Source organism: Populus alba, chromosome 13 (assembly GCF_005239225.2).
Source record: "Populus alba chromosome 13, ASM523922v2, whole genome shotgun sequence".
In the NCBI taxonomy this organism is placed as follows: Eukaryota; Viridiplantae; Streptophyta; class Magnoliopsida; order Malpighiales; family Salicaceae; genus Populus; species Populus alba.
The window spans coordinates 5706775-5725146 of record NC_133296.1 but is presented as its reverse complement, the minus strand read 5'-3'; the positions used below and the strand labels follow the sequence as shown (position 1 = coordinate 5725146).

Genomic DNA, 18372 nt, shown 5'->3' with positions numbered 1-18372 from the left:
TTTTAATATAGGGTTTGGGGCTAAGAATTTTATGCTTGGTCTGCAATATATATAGGATATAGAATGAGACAGCTGATGGGTTTGAGAAAAGAGTTAAGCTTGCCTAGTAGTCATATTTTTTTATACTTGCGTTGAAGATTTCATCTCTTCCTGATAGGTTAGCAAGATATGAAAACTCAAAAAAATATTGGATCTGCACCTTTAAAAATTAGCTATTGAAAATGTTAAGGTTTATAATAATTTATGGGTTTGGTGAATTAATATATGTATAGGTAATATTATATGCTAATGGATATAAATTGAAATGAATTTTGATGAATTGATAAGTATTTTGTTATGAATTGAAATGAGTTTTGATGAATTGATAAGTATTTTGTTATGAATTTCATAGAAAAAATGATGATAATGAATTTACTAATGATTAAAAATAAAGTACAGGACAACTAAAAAAATTAGGAACATAATCAATAAATTAAAAAAAAATCCGCTTAATATTTATGTTTAATCCACTTGTACAAAACAATAAGTCAGTAAGAACAATATCAATTTATGACAATTTTTTTAAGCTATAATTTTAGATGTTATGTACCATATGTTAGTATAGAATTGTTGTCAAGAACTTTGTTTTATATATTAAGAAATATATTTTTAATGAGATTAGAAATAAAATCATTATGAAGCAGTTTTAAAATATAAAATTTCAAGTTCCTCCCTCCTTGCTATGCTCATGGCCAGAAACGATTCACAGAATCTGGAATCCGGGCCCCCATCTTCAATCCAGTCTAAGGTCTTGTCCAAGACTGCGTTACATTTGAATCTTCCACTTGTAATTTCCCAGCACTGAAGATGGTGTAACATTGAATCCAACTCTGGTTATCCTTTGGAAGAGGATCTCTTCAGTATTTGATGGACAGATTTAGTTAAACCTACCAAACATCACTCTTTCTATGAAGAGACAGCTGCGCCTTTTTTCTTTTTCTGCACTTTCTTTAAGCAAAGCTAACTGCATCGCGAGAAATAGCTTAGAGAGATGAGAAACCCCTTCGACAAGTCACCTCTGTAGACCTATCTCTTAACTTCTCTACCTTCCAAGTCAATCACCACTCATTAAACCCAAAACTCACACATGCTAACACGTGATCAGATTGAGAGGAAATGTGAAGGAGAAGGGGGACCTGGTCAGTTTCTTGCAATATACAAGATTTTGTCAAAGAAGGCTTTCACAAGTTAAAAGTCTAGGTCTTAACAGTGATATATTCGTGCCCTTTGACCTGTAAAGAACAGTAAAACAAGAGTGGTAGAACGATGTTTGAGGATTTTAATTTGACCAGGCCTGTGATTTTGGAGAATCGTGGCCGCCAAGAGAGTGGAAGATAATAAAACGAAGAGGTTATTTGTTTTAAGCGGAGAAGACCAAGACTTTGAGTGTAAAGTTTAGTAGCCATCAATGAAAAGATGCAAGGAAATGATTAATGATGATGCAGTTACAGCTATTAACGTGCAGAACTTCCACATTCAAGTTCAAGAGGAAAAACTTCCATACATAATCCCCAACCAGGTTCTATCTCCATTCCTCTCTCAAATCAATCTCTTGATTCTGTTTTATCATCTTTCATCAGCAACCCCCCACCCCCCCTCTTATAGGTGGCATTTCATGTTCCTTTTCTTGCTTCTTTATTTCTTGCTAACTATTCCTTTCTTTAGAGTACTATCATTCATTTTTTAGATCTTGAGCATCAGAAACAGTGAGTTGACTTTGTAACTTATCTACCAACTGGCTTAGTTAGTATTTTTGCAGGTTGAAGAATCAAGCATCCAGCTTGAAACCGCAATGGTGGCGGGGATATTAGTCTTGAGGCTCTTTCGAGTCCTTTTTTTCTTGCACATGGTCCTAATCGCCATCCTAGTAATCTGCCTCACCATCCGTGGCCTACTCTCTGCCCACAGCCACCATTTTCATCCCAAGAAGTGGTATCCTCCACTCCTTACTGCAACAGGATGCGCTGGAATTGTGGCTTTCACATGGCAATGGTTTACTCTCTGCAACCCTTCAAGAGCACTGAGAACAGCCTTCTGGCTTAGCCCCTTGCTAACCTGTGCAGTTGGCGTGCTGTTTGTGCTAATAGGCTCTGCTGCAGGTTTAACAATAGGCGTAATTGCAATAGTTCTTGCTCTGATCCTATCCCTTTATGCTTGCTGGATGAATCCTCGATTCGATTATGCCACCAAGGTTTTATCAATTGCTGCTGCTTCCCCTCCGGCGAAGACTACAACAGTGGTCAATCTTTCAATCATCACAGGCACTGTGTATTCCTGTTTCTTGGTATCTGGTATTGGCGGAGCCACCGCTGTTGGAACTGTAATGGACACCCTGTTCATTTTAGCCATCCTTGCCAGCCTGGCATGGAGCACGCAAGTGATAAGAAACACGTTGCAAGTTACAATTGCACGCGTCAAATACCTACACTTTGCATATGGGGTAGAAATGGACTTACGAATTGCTTTACGGGACACATTCAACTACTCCATGGGAAGTGTGTGCATCAGCTCAGTCCTTGTCCCGATTATTACTGTAGTCCACGGTTCAGCCAGAGCGATAAGTTTGATTGTGGGGGGCACAGATGAGTTCTTGTTTTCCTGCGCTAACTGTTACGCTACTGTTGCTGCAACTCTGGTTAGCTATGGGAATCGGTGGGGTCTTGTGCAAGTAGGGGTTTATAATAAGGGGTTTGTGCAGGCATCCATGGATACATGGGAGATGCTGAAGAGTGTTGGGTTGGAACCTATAATTGACAGAGATCTGACAGGGTCTTTCTGTTTTCTCTCCGGGATGGCAGGAGGTGCAATATGCACGCTAGCTGGAGGAGCATGGACGTTTGCAGTTCATAAGAGTTACGCTACAGAAGTGTCAATCTATGCATTCCTGATTGGCTACTTCATGGTAAGAGATCAGCAGCCTTCAAAACAGGAAACATTTCTTACAACAATGCTCAGAAACTGATAGACAATTTTTTTGCTTGCAGTGTCGGATAGAAATGGCATGGCTACAATCATGTGTTTCAGCTTACTACATTGCTTACACAGAGAACCCACAGAACTCGCGGCTTGACCCAGCTATTCTATTTCGCCTTGAAGAGTTCCAGAGATACGGAGATTAACAATCATGGGGGCTTCATCTCGCTTGCTGAGTACAGATTCATTGTTTTAGATTGAATATTTGCACCAGACACCACGTAGACCAGGGCAACATCAATTGATGTTAAAAGGCATGTGATTCTGCAAACACGTCAGGATTGCAATTTTTTTGTTCGTAAAAGAGAACTTGTCCTGTGAATGAGACATTAGTCACAGCTTTTATATTCAGTATAATCTGCCCAAGTTCTCTTGCACGTAGATCATCTTCAAAAATATTGAATTTAACTCCCTTGAATCAAATGATTACCATGGTCACATTCCATGGAGCAGATCTCAGGTCACAAAGGACAAAATTCCAATGCACTGATGCAGAGCAAATTACCAAATTTTGATTTCAAGTGTAATCATGTTAAGAAACTCTTTTAAGATCCATTTTTTATACTTTCTAAGGCAAAACAACATCAAACCGACTGAATAAAAGGGAAGTGGAAACATTATCAATAGTTTGCCTATAAAGTGGATACGGGATCAAGACCATTCAAAAAATCAAGGGTAAATTATAGAGGAAGAATACCATTGAGAAATTAAAAGGTCGATACACAAAAACTTTAATACAACATTGCAAGGCTACATAACTAAAACAGATATGACAACCTAACTGTAAGCGTTGCAGCAAGAGGGTACAACAAAATGCAACGAGAAAGCAAAGCGCAAAAGTTACTTGAGTCCAACATGACCTCGGCCACCACATTCTGAGCACATGATGTTTCCGGTTCCACCACAACCTACAAATATATATATATATATATATATATATCATATATTATATATATATAACAAGCATATCAAGATAACCACCAATCAGCTACCATTAGCAATCACACCACAAGACCAAGACCCATGCACGACTACCAGCTGAGCTACTCAAGATTTGCTACTTACCAAAATGTATAGAGATAATTTTATGTTCAATAACATGTAAGTATAACTTTAGGTTTAACACTAATATTCTGCACTCTTAATCACTATATGGACAAAACCATCAGATGAGATCACCCGAATATAGTTGCTATTGGTTTTTTCCAATAATAATATAAGTATTTATTCCTAAAAAAGCTCCTCAGAGTGAAGTCACAGCAAACCTATTAATATCCTCCTAATATGGTGAAAAGTAAAAAAGTAAACCTATGACAATAACCCATCCAGTTGTAAGGCCACACTCAATAGCTTTCAAGGAATAACGTTGTGAACTTCCTAGATCCAATCCAGGGATGGTATTTGACATTTACCAAAATGATTTCACAAAACAAGCATTGCCAGAATATTTACACAGGAAAAACCACAGGCATTTGTGTTCCAAATTATGCATGCACAAGTGCTTATGGATTAAAGACTGGAGCCATGGAGGGAGTACAAATTTGAATTGAGAGATCATGCTTAGTACTAAAGTAGGAAAAATGATGAGGATCAAAAAGGGTGCAGTGGAAAAGAGATGATAGATACTCTTCCCACACTAACAACCCAAGTGTAAAGCTCGCTATCCCTCTACCACAAGAAAAAAAAAAAGTATTTTCAAATCAATAGAGGTTATACTTTAAATATGCAAGTATTTTCAAGGCATCTATTTCAATAGTTGCTCCCAGAACTAGTCACTTGTCATAGTGAAAGATGCCAAATCCATTATCAAAGTAAGTTCATTGGAAACATGATACGGTATGGAATTTCAAGTTAGATCTGGATGATCCTAAAATAACCACAAATCAAATTGGGGGATATAGGAGTGCTAAGTGGAGTTCAGATAACAGAACGTACAAGTATACTGCATCTGTTAGATTATGCTCTGTGAAGTGAAAGCAAATTTACCTAAGCACCGGACCTTGACAATGATGCCCTGACTTTCCAATATAGAGTCAACATATAAGCCTGAACCAGCACAAGTGGTGCAAAGAACCGCGCCTTTGGCTTGGCAATCAGTGCACCGAGGATTATCTCCAATTACTTTTTCAGCCAATGAAATACCAACAGGCTCCTCAATTCTCTCCTCTGGTATAGGTTTGTCATAACGAAACGAAGATTCAAGACTGCTTCTTCTTCTATTCATATCTCCCACCGAACTTGACTCCTGGAACATCAAAGAATTAATTTCTGAGGAAGCTGTGCATTGGAAAACACATGAAAATGAAAAACCAACAGCATAACAATAATCATACAAGAATTAGCACCCATGAACTTCATTCACATATGTACCAAACGTACCGGCAAAATCATTTTAAAATCTCGTGGTTATTTTGGGAGTAAAAATTGATAAAAACACATCAATTTATTTAGCATTCCACTCATTCATTCGCTTCTACATTGCACCTTTCTATAAATCCTAACAACGGCCTAGACATTGGTTACCCTCCTCTCATTTTAACAATGAGAAATGCAAGTGAACAACAGTAATCATGGCAAAATTTGTTGATACACAGAAGAAAATAAAAAAAAATAAATTAATAACAAGCGATCTCCTAAATTCCAATAAAATTGAGAGAAGAAAAATATACCAAAAAAGAAAAAAGCAAAAAGAAACTAACCCCATGAGAAGCAGCAGAGGGAGAAACAGAGCCATTAGGAGTGAGTGCAGAGACGCACCCATTTCCAACGAATCGAAACCCATATTCAATCTTATTTTTCCTCCGTAGATTTGATAATTTTGGTGAAGAAGAAGAAATGGGAAAAACAATTGATGAACCAATTCTAATGGTAGAATCCATTGAACCCAAGAAAGAAAAGAAAAGTTAAATAATTGAATCAATACAAAAGCACAGAGCTATTATGTTTACAATCCTCGAATTATAAAAAGCCCAAAACTCAAACTTTGGGGAAATCGATTCTGCTTTCGAATTATTTTTCCTCTCGTTCGTTGTTTACGATGGAGAAGAGAGCTGAGAGAGCTTGGCGAGTGAGAGATCCGTATTTATAGTTATAGATGGGTTTATGGGTTTGAATTTCAGCACAAACTTTAGCCCAATACATTTGTCACTCAATATCATTCCTATCCCAACCCATCAGTTTTCTTCTTCTTTTTTGTCTGTTTTAAAAATAATTCTTTAATTTTTAAGCCCATTAAAAGTAACTATATTAAATTTTATCAAGAAAAGGTTAGCTTTAAATATTTTTCTTTTTTAAAAAAAATCTAGCATACTTCAATTTTTTTTTTAAGAGAGATAACGTAATAGAAAATTTATTTTGAGAAGTAATGTAATTTGTTGAGTTGTGAGATCATTACTAACATAGCTAAATGAAAATTTTATTGTTGCGGTAGCAATGTTTTCAAAGTATTTAAAATTTCAAAATTTTTAAATGTTGTAGTTGCATCATTGTCGCGGTCATCATTTGAGCACAAACCCTTTGTAATGTTTTAAAAGAAAAGGAAAAATTTAATAAGAAAGGACAATAATGTTTTTGAAGGAGTAAACGTTAGGTATAAATGAGTGAGGTATATTTTGGTTATTGTAAAAAGTTGATAAATATAAATAAACAGAAAAGAAAAAAAAGAAGTGCTCAAAATTCTTAAGGAAATAAAACTAGAAGAAGAAAGGTTTTTCTTAATTTTTAAGGTAAGATTTTGGGTTTGTTTGCATGATTCTCAAGTTTAGATTTTATTTTAAGATTCTTGAGGTTATAGAGATTTTAAGTTGTGTGTTAAAGGTTAATGGAAGAATTAATTGTAAGGGTAAGAGTTTAGTTGATTGATTTTAGAAGATTTTGGATAAGGATAGTGATTTTAAGTTATGATTTGTTTAGATGATGAAAATAAGTAGAGATTTTTGCAGATTAGTAGGTGATATGTGGAAAAATCTAGGTTTGAAGTTCATGATAACAAAATTTTAGTTTGGTCTCTTATTTGTGAAAAATTCAATTAATTCCTATCCTTTTTAATTTCAAATTGATACCTAGAGCATAATTCGAGATTTTAGATATAATTAAGGATGAATTATTGATAAACTTTTAATATGATTATGAATTTATGATATTTTTTTATTTGGTACTCTAAATTTGACAAGAATTACAAATTGACCCTAAAAATTAATCTATTTAATCTTATAATTGACTTATTTAATCATACAATTAGCTTATTTCAAGTTGAGACCTTTTTAGATTGGTAATCGACGGGAGGTTCGATGAACGATTAACTTTCACACAAAAAAGATTTTCTTTATAGAAAATGATAATTGTACCATTAATTATGTTCACACCTTATAAAAAGTTGATTATGTACAATTTATGAACCCTTTCTATTCTAACACCATGCATAAAAATTTATTTGCTCCTTGTTCTTAACTTTTACTTGGCCTATCACTATGGCCTGAATATAATTAGCCAAAAGTAAAGGGACGTCTATCTAGATGGAGAAGCAAAAGGATCGAAGGAGATTCACTTGTTTACATTACGATATAGATGCTAGAGAATGCATACACAAAATAAATATATACCACATATATAATAACAAGGTTATAACAAGAAAACATGCCAAAGTGGATAACATATTTGTATATTTGCAATTATTTTCCATTATGACTATCTTCCTTTTGTTTTACACTGTAAATTTATGTTTGATTTGTTACAATATTAGCAACTTATTTAAACAGGTACCCACTGAGTCATGGTGCGAGTTAAAGGAGGAACATCAATTTTTATAAGAGATTGTGACCATTGAGAGGACTTGTCGACATTACTTCAAGGCATTTTACCCATAAGGGACTATAGTAATTTTATGCCTTGTCATGTTAGCTAGTGTGGATCTAGGCATTTTATCCAAAATCCTTTTCATATTCACAAGTTTTTTTTTAGATGAGCTAGATGCATGAGAGCCTCGTCAGATATACGTTTCCTCATATATTTTATTTGTTTTTTTATAAAATTTATTTTTGGATGTCAAATTATTTTGTAATATATCTATTTTATATTTTGATAAGCGATATAGACTTTGTCCATTAACAACTTGATAATGGCAGTTTTCTTGATATACATGAAGCGTATGCACTATTTTTGCCATTCATTAAAATGCATTGCTCTAATTATGTAATACAACAACTTGAATTGCATTCAACATATCTTTGATAATATTGCAACAACTTGAATAGTTATTACTTGTTAATAAACCTTCATCACGCCGTGAAAAACCAGATATTATAGAATGATATCTTTCTACATATATATATATATATATATATATATATATGATACATGAACATGACAGAATGATTTATTACACTGATACGTTAGCGTGTCATGATAATTTGATGAATTACAGGCTCCAGAGACCCGACATGTTGGACCTGCAATGCATCGTACAAGTATCTAACTGAGATATTTTGAAAACTCCTTGCCACAGTGCTGATTCTAAATAAAAACTTCGAAACAGCACTAAGATAAGTCATGAGTTGATGAACAAAGTAGCAATGGAGAAGGAATGGGATTTGATTCTTTCACTATTTACTGGAATTGACATCAAGATAAGGAAAACGATGCTCGTCCGTCACCGTCCTTGATAATTTATTGCTGGGAAAGATAAGGCAAGTGCCTTTTCTTCTTCGATGGATGACAACCCTACTATAACCAATGACCTCCAGCCAGGGTGCAGAGTGGGATTTTAATACAAAATCCAAGAAGGAATTCAAAGGATAAAGTCAACACGTACTTGATGCCCGGGCATCCTTCCTCCCCCTCGCGCGGCGGTGAAGTTCACGCCGTCTGCTAAGATGCAGGGAGGAGCCGTCGTCTAGCACGGAAGGGTCTCGGCTCTTGATGTTAAAATAATGAGACAAAAACAAATCTATTGTAACATCAATTGGTCATGAGGGTTTGAACTCGAGCAACCAAGATTTAACATTGGATGGATGGATAAGAAAATAATTAATATTGAAGAGTGCAAAACTTGTAAAACTGAGTGGTATAATTAAAAACTTCTAAAATTTTTAGATTGGAATGTGGGGTTTTTAAAAATTTGAGGGTGCTGTAATCCCCACCAATCAACATAATTCTAAGTTCAAGCTCCATGGTTATTAATATGATAGTTATTGAAGACTTATATGATTATTAATTTTAGAGCCTGTAAGATTAATCGATGCATAAATATCCATGCTAATAAAAAAAAAATTTTGACCAGCTAGCAAGTACTTTGAAAACCTTCAATAATTCTTCAGCAAGCTTCATTGGTTGATTAATTTTTTTTTTTTTAAAAGAATTAATAATATCACTAAATATATTTTGAATATATTATGATGTATGATCAAAATAAATGTATTTTGAATAGTTATTATTCAATATTTCACGACTTTTGGGCTGGTGATGCACTGATTTGGCAGGGGGGGGGAATAAATAAAAGACTTCAAAATATTTGAAAACGATATAAAAAAAAAGTAAATTTTATAAAGCGTTTTTCCCAAACAGCCATTTCAAATAAATGAAATCCACACAAAATCATGTGATGATGTCATGAAGTCTTGACTCTGACTCTGATAAATTCACAATTAATGTGAACGCATTGACTCTATGATGAATCCTCGTTATTTGGATAACGCACAGAGACAATTAATTCAAGTTGTGGGAAAGCTATAGCTGGAATACGCTCATGTCCCTGGATTGTCAAATAATTATATATATGCTGATTTTTTTTTTTGTTGGGTTTTTATATATATAGTTTTGCAGTAGTTTTTTAATTTTTTAAAATATATATATTTTTAAAAATTATTTTTAATATAATACATCCAAACAATTCAAAGCACTAAAATAATAAAAATAAAATTTAAAATTTTACGCTGCTGTCGAATAACTGCCACCATATTAAACATTAAAAATATTATGAAAAAATATTGTTTAGAATTGTGGTAATGATTATTTTTTAAAATATTTTTAAAATATTTTATATTTAGAAATACTTTAAAATAATTTTTTTTATTTTAAAAAAAATTAGTTTTGATAATAACATGTTAAGAATAATTTTAAAAAAAAATAAAAAAAAAATATTTTTGAAATGTCCTGGAGATATTTACCCCTTCCTCTAAGTTTGTCGTTTATCTAAAAGAATTGTTTTTTTTTTTTTTTTGGCTCCAACGTGTTTCAAGAGGTGTCGGGCGCCAAAGTTTCCTTAGAAGATAATGGAACTGAAATCAATATATTAATTAGTTGGGATCTGGTGTGGTCGGCAAAGTGGATATCAATTCATTTAACGGGAGACGGATGAACTTGGCTGGTGGCAATAAATCAATTTCCCAATTCTATGTAGAAGAAATAGAAAAGGAAAATAAACTATTACAAAACAAAATCTCTCTGCAAGGTTGTTCTTAGAGATGCTTCGTGCACCACTGAGAGTAATACACGCAAGGATCACATGCTCAGCGAGATCACTTCCCTCCATGCCAGAGGACGTCTGACACATAAAATTACACCGATGTCCTGTTGCCACTGTTAGAAAAGCAAGTGTGCCAGCTCTTCCTTAACCGTGTCCCTCTTAGTGAACAGTGATGATTATCGTACTCGTATAATATCTGATGCTATTGTTGCCTCCTCTGGTCTACTCAGATTCTTTGCTTTGCCTTCACAGCCCTAAATCAGGAGATTCCTCCGATTTGCATTCCTCAAACCAGCATTCTTCGAAACACTTATCATCAAGGGGGTTAGTTTTGTTTTTTGTATTTGGTATAATGGTCTTCATTTCTCAACCAAGTTTTTCAGAAGAATATTTTCTAGAATAAATCTACCTGCCTCTTACTGTCCTGTGCCCGGTTCTTTTCCTTGATTTGGTGCGATCTTGTTGTCTAGGAAAAGGGTTTTGATTGAGTTGTTTCCTTAGCTTCTCCATCTCTTTCTTTGATGCTGTTGCATTCGAATTTGGCTAAATTAATGTTGTCTTGAATGAAACTAGAAGTCTGGTGATTATAGGCCCTGTTCCTTCATCATGATTTTTTAATTACCTTTTTTTTTGTGTTCAAGAGGGAATTTGATCGAGTTTTCTCTATTAGGCACCATGGTCTCCATATCTGAGCACAAGAAATATGTCTTGTTCTTAAATATCTCTTTTCTCTTGGTGGCTTGTGTTTTCTTGATCGTGCAATTCAGTTCTGCTGGGTTTCTTGTGCTAGGGAGTTCTCAATCTTTCAAGGAAAATGATCAACAAGACTGCCAGGGGTTGCATAGTCTGGATGACTACAAAGCCAAGTGCTCTTACATTAAATCAAATATCCCATGCGTCTCCCAAGGCTATATTGACTATCTTTACCTTTTCTATTGCAATCTTGGAAGATTTCCTCTTTTGGGCTATTGTCTTTCTTTTCTTTGGCTTTTAGTATTGTTTTACCTGTTGGGAAACACTGCTTCTGAATACTTTTGTTCTTCTCTTGAAAAATTGTCTAAGCTGTTGAATTTGTCTCCTACAATTGCTGGGATTACCCTCCTTTCACTTGGCAATGGCGCCCCTGATGTTTTTGCCAGCATAGTGTCTTTTATGGGTGACGGGACATCTAGCGTTGGTTTTAATACAGTACTAGGTGGTGCTTCCTTTGTTTCTTGTGTTGTGGTTGGAATCATAAGCATTTTGGTGAAGCAAGAGGAATTTAGAGTCAACAGGTGTGCCTTTGTTAGGGATGTTTGCTTCTTCCTTTTAGTTCTTGCATCCTTAACTTTCATCCTGATTCATGGCAAGATCAATCTGTGGGGTGCAATGGGGTTTCTGTCGATGTATATTGTTTACTTCATGGTTGTTTACGTCCTGCAAGTCCATTGGAATGGTGGTGGAAATGAAAGCGAAAGGAACGCTAGTTCAAGTTATGGCAGTGATTTGAACATACCAATTTTAAGCAGCATGGAAAAAGGGGAGCAAAATTATGTGCAGGGATGTGATATGGAGTGTGGTACTGAAGTAGAAATGAACAAATGTTGCTTTTGTGTACGATTATCAGCTCCTTGTCGTAAAATCATCTGGATCCTTGAGATGCCTCTTTACTTACCTCGGAGATTGACAATTCCTGTTGTCTGTGAAAAGGGATGGTCCAAGCCAGCCACAGTTGCTTCAGTGACAATGGCACCGGTTCTCCTATCAGCTCTTTGGAATGCCCAGGGTGAGAGTGCCACCCTCACCACAAGCCTAATAGTATATGGAATTGGGTTGATGTTAGGAATGACATTAGGGGTTCTTGCATATGTAACAACTGAGACGTCAAGTCCACCACAGAAGTGCCTGCTTCCTTGGCTAGCAGGAGGATTCTTAATGAGTGTTACATGGAGTTATATAATAGCTCAGGAATTGGTAGGCTTGATAGTTTCACTCGGGTTTATATTTGGAATAAGTCCTTCTATACTAGGATTAACAGTTCTTTCCTGGGGAAACTCAATTGGTGATTTGATTACAAATTTGATATTGGCTATGAATGGTGGCCCTGAAGGCGCACAAGTAGCCATATCAGGCTGTTATGCAGGTCCCATTTTCAACATCCTTTTCGGTCTCGGGTTGTCTCTGGTTGTCTCAGCCTGGTATGCTTACCCATCATCTGTTGTAATCCCAAAAGATCCCTACCTCCTGGAGACAATAGGCTTTCTGGTAGGTGGCCTGCTTTGGGCACTTGTTGTTTTACCAAGGAGAAACATGAAGCTCAACTGGGTTCTGGGAGGAGGGCTCTTGGCTATATACATGATGTCTGTGTCTTTGAGGCTAACTCAGGAACTTGGATCTTTCCATTTCCACGATACACATACTTAGTTGTAACCAGCTTCCTTCCTGTACAGTGATCGCTAGCTGTTGTAACACTGAGGTGATGAGCTAACTCGCTACACTTCTGAGTAAATGTTTGTATATTTCCTTAAGAGCTTCCATGGCAATTAGAATGGCTATAAACTTTAATTTGTAATCTTGAATACACCAATCTGAAAGCTGTCAGAATGAATCCAGCAACTTGTTCGAAAACCATTTTTGCGCCAATGCATTTTTGCTGTAATTTTGACTAAGTGATGAGCTTGTGATACCCTGGTATTTCAGGGCCTAAGAATATTAATTGCAGAGCATTTGGGAGGTGAATTGAATGGGGCTTGGATTATTTTCATGGAGCTAGTTGTTAGAAAATAATTTTCCATTTCATTTGATTCTTCAAGTGTACTTTGGAAGTTTACATTCTATGCATCTTCTTAGTTAAGACACACAAGAAAGACACATGAAATGGAATTTTGGGATGTGTTTTCAGGACGTTAACCAAAAATCATGATTGAGTTCATACTTTATACTACTTTTGCTCATTCCAACATGTGCAATGAGGAACTGAGTAATACTCAAGACATGCAGTTGAGTGGTGATGCACCATCCATTTCTTCAGGGCCCCAGCCCTCAACTAGGAGGAGGAGGCGGAGGAGGAGGAGGAGGAGGAGGAGGCCAAACGTATCACACTCAGCTTTGGGCCCAGCATAGTGGCTGGTGATATAATATATCTTGGCTAAAGCACAACTAATAGTCCAACCTTTTCTTTCTTTCTCGTCACATTGCTAGAAACTGAAGGTTTTGAAGTATAAATGACAAAAACAGATTAATAATTGATATATATGACAAAGACAAAAGCAGTCTTCCTTCATTATATATTATTAATCTTATTGCTCATTCATGAGTTTCAACACTTGCATCATCGGCACAAGAAAATTGAATTGATTGGAGTCAATTTTGGCTCATAGCTACATTACCAAACAACAGAGTTTGGCCCCCATTTGAATATGCTCACAAACTCGTGCAAAATTTTGTTGTGGCGTTATGGCCAAGACATTGGATATAACAATTGCAGATACGAAGAGTATTTGTTTTTGCTGTTAAAAAATGTTTTTTATTTTTTTTTATTTTAAATTAATTTTTTTGATATTTTAGATTGATGTGCTGATATTAAAAATAAAATTTTAAAAAAATTATTTTAATATATTTTCAACCGAAAACACACTTTGAAAATTAATTATTACCATAATTTTAAAACTACCACAAAAGGCTTAGATTTAGTTGATTGTGACGTGATGACATATGATTATGACAGTGTTTATTTTCACGGTTCAATTATATTTTTTATTTATTTTTTTAAATTGTTTTGATGTGCTAATATCAAAATAATTTTTTTAAAAAAAATATTATTATAATGTATTTTTAAGTGAAATACACTTTTAAAAAATAATTTTTACCATAATATAACACTTTAAAAGAAAAGTTATTGGCGTGTCTCTGTAATATCATCGATGTAAGACTTTGGAAGACAATCATTTTAGGAACTAAATCTCTTAAATTTATTTCATTTCAAAGATGCCCTAGTAGAAAAGAAAAGTAATATTAACAATGACTGGCATGGAAATTTATAGTCTATAGCATGAGCAAGTTCTTCTTCCTCTTTGCTTGAATGACCTCCTATTCTCATGCCAACAGAATTCGATCTCAGCTTTCTATGCTAAGATTTTCTTTACAAGTCATTAGGTTGTTCTTGGGGACCAATCATGACAATGCCATCTATTTTCTTGATAAAGATATTTAACATTTTTTATTGAAAAAAATGAATTTAACTTGTTCTCGAAGTTAAACTAATTAAGACATGAGAATTTGTTATATAGCCATTTTAAAAGGAGAAAAATATTACAATAATGATGATATGTCGGGATCCAATATACTTAATAATAGTATTTGAAAAATAAATTATCACTCATACACATTAATATTTTATTTCTAAGGACATGAAGAGCAAAAGATTGATAGTAAAAGTCTGAGTTCCTATAGGATTTAAAGACCTTCTAATTATTAAGTTAATGGTTTTATAGTAAAAGATTGTAATAAATAAAGAGATAAGCATTAAACTTCAAGAACAAAAACACTTGGCCTTAGTTTTATGTATAGTAAATGCTTTTAAAATGTATGATAATAGAATAATGATAGTGAATTCTTTTAATTAGGTGGTTTGGCATATATTTATAACTTTTGTATTTTGAGCTTTGCTATTTTGCTTAAAGGGTCAAAAGTTTTTTCCTCGTAAATATCTTAGTAAAAAACAAGTCTTTTATATCAATATTAATACTAGTGGAAATGTCCATTATATTAATATCAACACAATAGTAATGTTAATAGGAATTATCCTTACACATCATTAATGCTTATGAACAAATAGTAGAACTATAGAAAACTTGTATACCCTATTTTATACACAACATTTAATGTTGATGGAAATAACCCTGTTGTGGTATTAATGTCGTTTAAAATATAGTCGGTTCTTAGAAAAATTTTATACACCTGGGGATGTAGGGTAATGATTATCCTAAGATATGGCGTCGTGTTAGATACATATGCACTTGGGTCAGTATAAACCTAAAGGGTTATAGTTTAGCTTCTTATTAGACCCACAAGTATTTGGGCTCAGTGTGTAGCCAAACCCGAGAGGATTGGGTCTTGCATGTTGTCAAACCTACATGTACTTGAACTCAGTGTGTAGTTGAACCTAAAAAAAAAATTGCTCTAGCATTTTTCCACACCTATAGGTGCTTAGGCTCAGCACGTAGCTGAGTCCAAGGGTGTTAGGTCTGACTTCTTGCTAGATCCATTAGCGTGTAGACTCAGTACGTTGTTGAGATCAAGGGTATTTGGTCTGGAAAAAAGAACTAGACTCATGTCATATGAGCTTGTTATAATGTCAAGTTTATGCATATTAGGTCATCATTTTGTCTTGGACCCTTCTATTCGTGGGCTTCTTCAAGCTATTGAGTTGAGTATAAAATATGTTGATTTATCATCCTATTTGGAAAAAAAATTTATGTTTTTTCAATGTGGGATAATTTTTTTTTATTTTATTTAAATACTTTAACTTAATAGGATAAGATAATAACTTTTTCAATGTGGGATAAATTTTTTTTTTGAAATAATCTTTTAGTTTATATTTCCATATGGTTTTTTTTAACTTTTTCATATGAAATATTAAAACTTTGAATATTTTTTTTTAGTTTTTCCAGCTTGACCCAAGCGATTTGGGTCTAGCAACCCTATGCAAATTTACTATGGACCAAACATAGTCCACTGTAGATTTGCAAAGTGAATTTTCCACTTATGATAGAGCTAATGTTGTCTTTTCACATAAAATTAAATTATTAATTTGTGCTTTGGTTAAAAAAATTGAAGCCCTGGTTGTTTTTTCATAAGGATATTTTAGTATTTTTCATAGGCTTATTAATCATTAAACATTTCAGGGGAGTTATGATAGTCTATTCATGATTAATTGCATAGTAAAAATATTATTGTACCCCTAAGGTTAACAAAATTAAGACAAGTTGCCTATAATATTTTGACATTTCACAAATTGTTAAATAGTTAAAATGCATCTTTAGCCTTGGAAAAGATTAAAAAAAAAAAGCTTTGCATATGAGAGTATTTTTGTTCTTTCACATTGTTTTTTGTGTAATTTTTATAATTAAGGGGGACATTTTGGTATTTTGATATTGTTTTATTATTTTTAAATTCAAAAGGTTGTCTTAGACTCATATTTACTTGGGTTTGACAAATAAATAAGACTCAAATTACTTGGTTACTAAACTCAAGACGCTTAGGTCTAACAAGGTTGTCTGACACAAGACTCTTGGGTCTAAAAATAAATAAAATAATGAAAAAAATAGGATTAACTAAAATAATTCATTCCAAAAAATAGGTTACTTTTTTAAAATAAATTCTAAAATATAAGTTAACTCCTTTTTATTATTTTTCTTAGTTATATGAAATATACAATCTTAAATAATAATAAAAACAAGCTATTTAAGTTGGTCCTAAACTATATAGTATTATATTGATACGTCATTTTAATTATAAAAAATTTAAAAAAGACTTAAAACAAGAAAAATAAAAAACTAAAAACTAAAGAATTAAAAAACATTGATAATATTTTATTAATTTCTTATTGACTATTTTGAATTTTGTCTTACTTTAGTTTTTACTCTTGACAAACATTGATAATATTAAAAACAGATAATTTTTATTTATAAATTATTTATAGTTTATTTATTCATGTTTCAATGGATATTTATTTTCAAATCACATATAATTGAAAACAATGGTTTAAACATTTAAATATATTTATTTATAAATAATTCTAACATTCTATTATAAATTAGAAAACAATCATAAATGGGTTAAATAATACATACGTGTACGTGTGTGTGTATATATTAGAAAATTTTAGTTTATTGACACGTATGTATTATTTAACCCATTTATGATTGTTTTCTAATTTATAATAGAATGTTAGAATTATTTACAAATGAATATATTTAAATGTTTAAACCATTGTTTTCAATTATATGTCATTTAAAGCATCTTATTAACTAATTACTCGATGCATCCATAACATTTTATTGTATCCAACCTAAATTAAAATTTTCATTTCTGATTTTACCTGAGAGGATCAAGCAATTTCAATAAATCAAAATTTTTTACCCATTACCCATTATTATTTGTTTTATCTAAAAACAATTCTATATATTAACTGGTTAAAATTATTCCAAAGAGATTTTACTAATAAAATTAGGTTCAAATAAAATCACAAACTCATTAATTGAAAAAAATTAAAAAGTAAGAACAAAACATATTAAATAAATATATAATTTGTGCAATATATATATAATTACCTGACCCCACCGAAAATTTTTAAAGCAATTACCCAAATTATCCATTTCCTAAAGTATATTAAATTAATATTTTAAATATTTTTTTGATATATTTAATTTATTAATAATGAAAATAAAAAATATTTCAATATATATAAACATATAATATCTTTCAAGCTTGTCAGTTCGGAACAGGTTGATTAGTTTTGAATTGAGTTTCTTTATAAATATAGTTGTAATTATTTTTAAAGTATTTTTTATTTAAAAATATATTAAAATAATTTTTTTATTTTTAAAAAATTATTTTTGAAATTAGTGTATTAAAATAATTTAAATATATTAAAAAAATAAAAAAAAATTAAATTTTTTTAAAAATACTTTTAAACCAAAAAACAAATAAAAATTTTTGATGGTTTGTGTTTTTTAAAAATTATTAATCAAAAAAATCTTAACTTCACTTTTTTTTTTTTTTTTTTGGATTATTAACTTCAACTTGTAGGAATTGGGCCACGTGCTTGGTACAGGGTAAGGTCCCCTCACGTTTAAGGACGTACCAGATAACTCGGCACACGATGCAGGCTCTGTCTAGCAACTTGCAGGAAACAT

General features: G+C 32.9%; 3 protein-coding genes and 1 long non-coding RNA gene across 6 annotated transcripts; 2 read left to right on the top strand and 2 right to left on the bottom strand.

The window, feature by feature from the left end:
- Window positions 1-1420: 1420 nt before the first annotated feature.
- Window positions 1421-2636, bottom strand: LOC140954381 (uncharacterized). The gene is made up of 2 exons (XR_012167575.1): window positions 2496-2636; window positions 1421-2398 (listed from the first exon to the last, which is right to left on the bottom strand). It is a non-coding gene; the product is annotated as an uncharacterized lncRNA (long non-coding RNA).
- Window positions 1428-3450, top strand: LOC118042416 (protein pns1). 3 transcript variants are annotated; one of them, XM_035050074.2, is made up of 3 exons: window positions 1428-1558; window positions 1784-2941; window positions 3024-3450. In XM_035050074.2, exons 1-3 carry the CDS (start codon window positions 1448-1450, stop codon window positions 3156-3158), a joined length of 1404 nt encoding a protein of 467 aa, XP_034905965.1. In that variant the 5' UTR covers window positions 1428-1447; the 3' UTR covers window positions 3159-3450. The 3 variants fall into 3 exon arrangements, with proteins under 3 accessions (XP_034905965.1, XP_034905966.1, XP_034905967.1); XM_035050075.2 differs by having other exon boundaries at window positions 1448-1558; window positions 1799-2941; XM_035050076.2 differs by having other exon boundaries at window positions 1460-1558; window positions 1788-2941.
- A 222-nt stretch (window positions 3451-3672) lies between these two features.
- On the bottom strand, window positions 3673-6082 carry LOC118042417 (uncharacterized). Its single transcript, XM_035050077.2, has 3 exons — window positions 5712-6082; window positions 4999-5257; window positions 3673-3920 (listed from the first exon to the last, which is right to left on the bottom strand). The coding sequence occupies exons 1-3, from the start codon at window positions 5889-5891 to the stop codon at window positions 3853-3855; spliced, it is 507 nt and encodes a 168-aa protein (XP_034905968.1). The 5' UTR covers window positions 5892-6082; the 3' UTR covers window positions 3673-3852.
- A 4263-nt stretch (window positions 6083-10345) lies between these two features.
- LOC118042411 (cation/calcium exchanger 2) lies at window positions 10346-13084 on the top strand. The gene is made up of 2 exons (XM_035050069.2): window positions 10346-10798; window positions 11145-13084. The coding sequence occupies exon 2, from the start codon at window positions 11150-11152 to the stop codon at window positions 12875-12877; it is 1728 nt and encodes a 575-aa protein (XP_034905960.1). The 5' UTR covers window positions 10346-10798; window positions 11145-11149; the 3' UTR covers window positions 12878-13084.
- Window positions 13085-18372: the final 5288 nt, after the last annotated feature.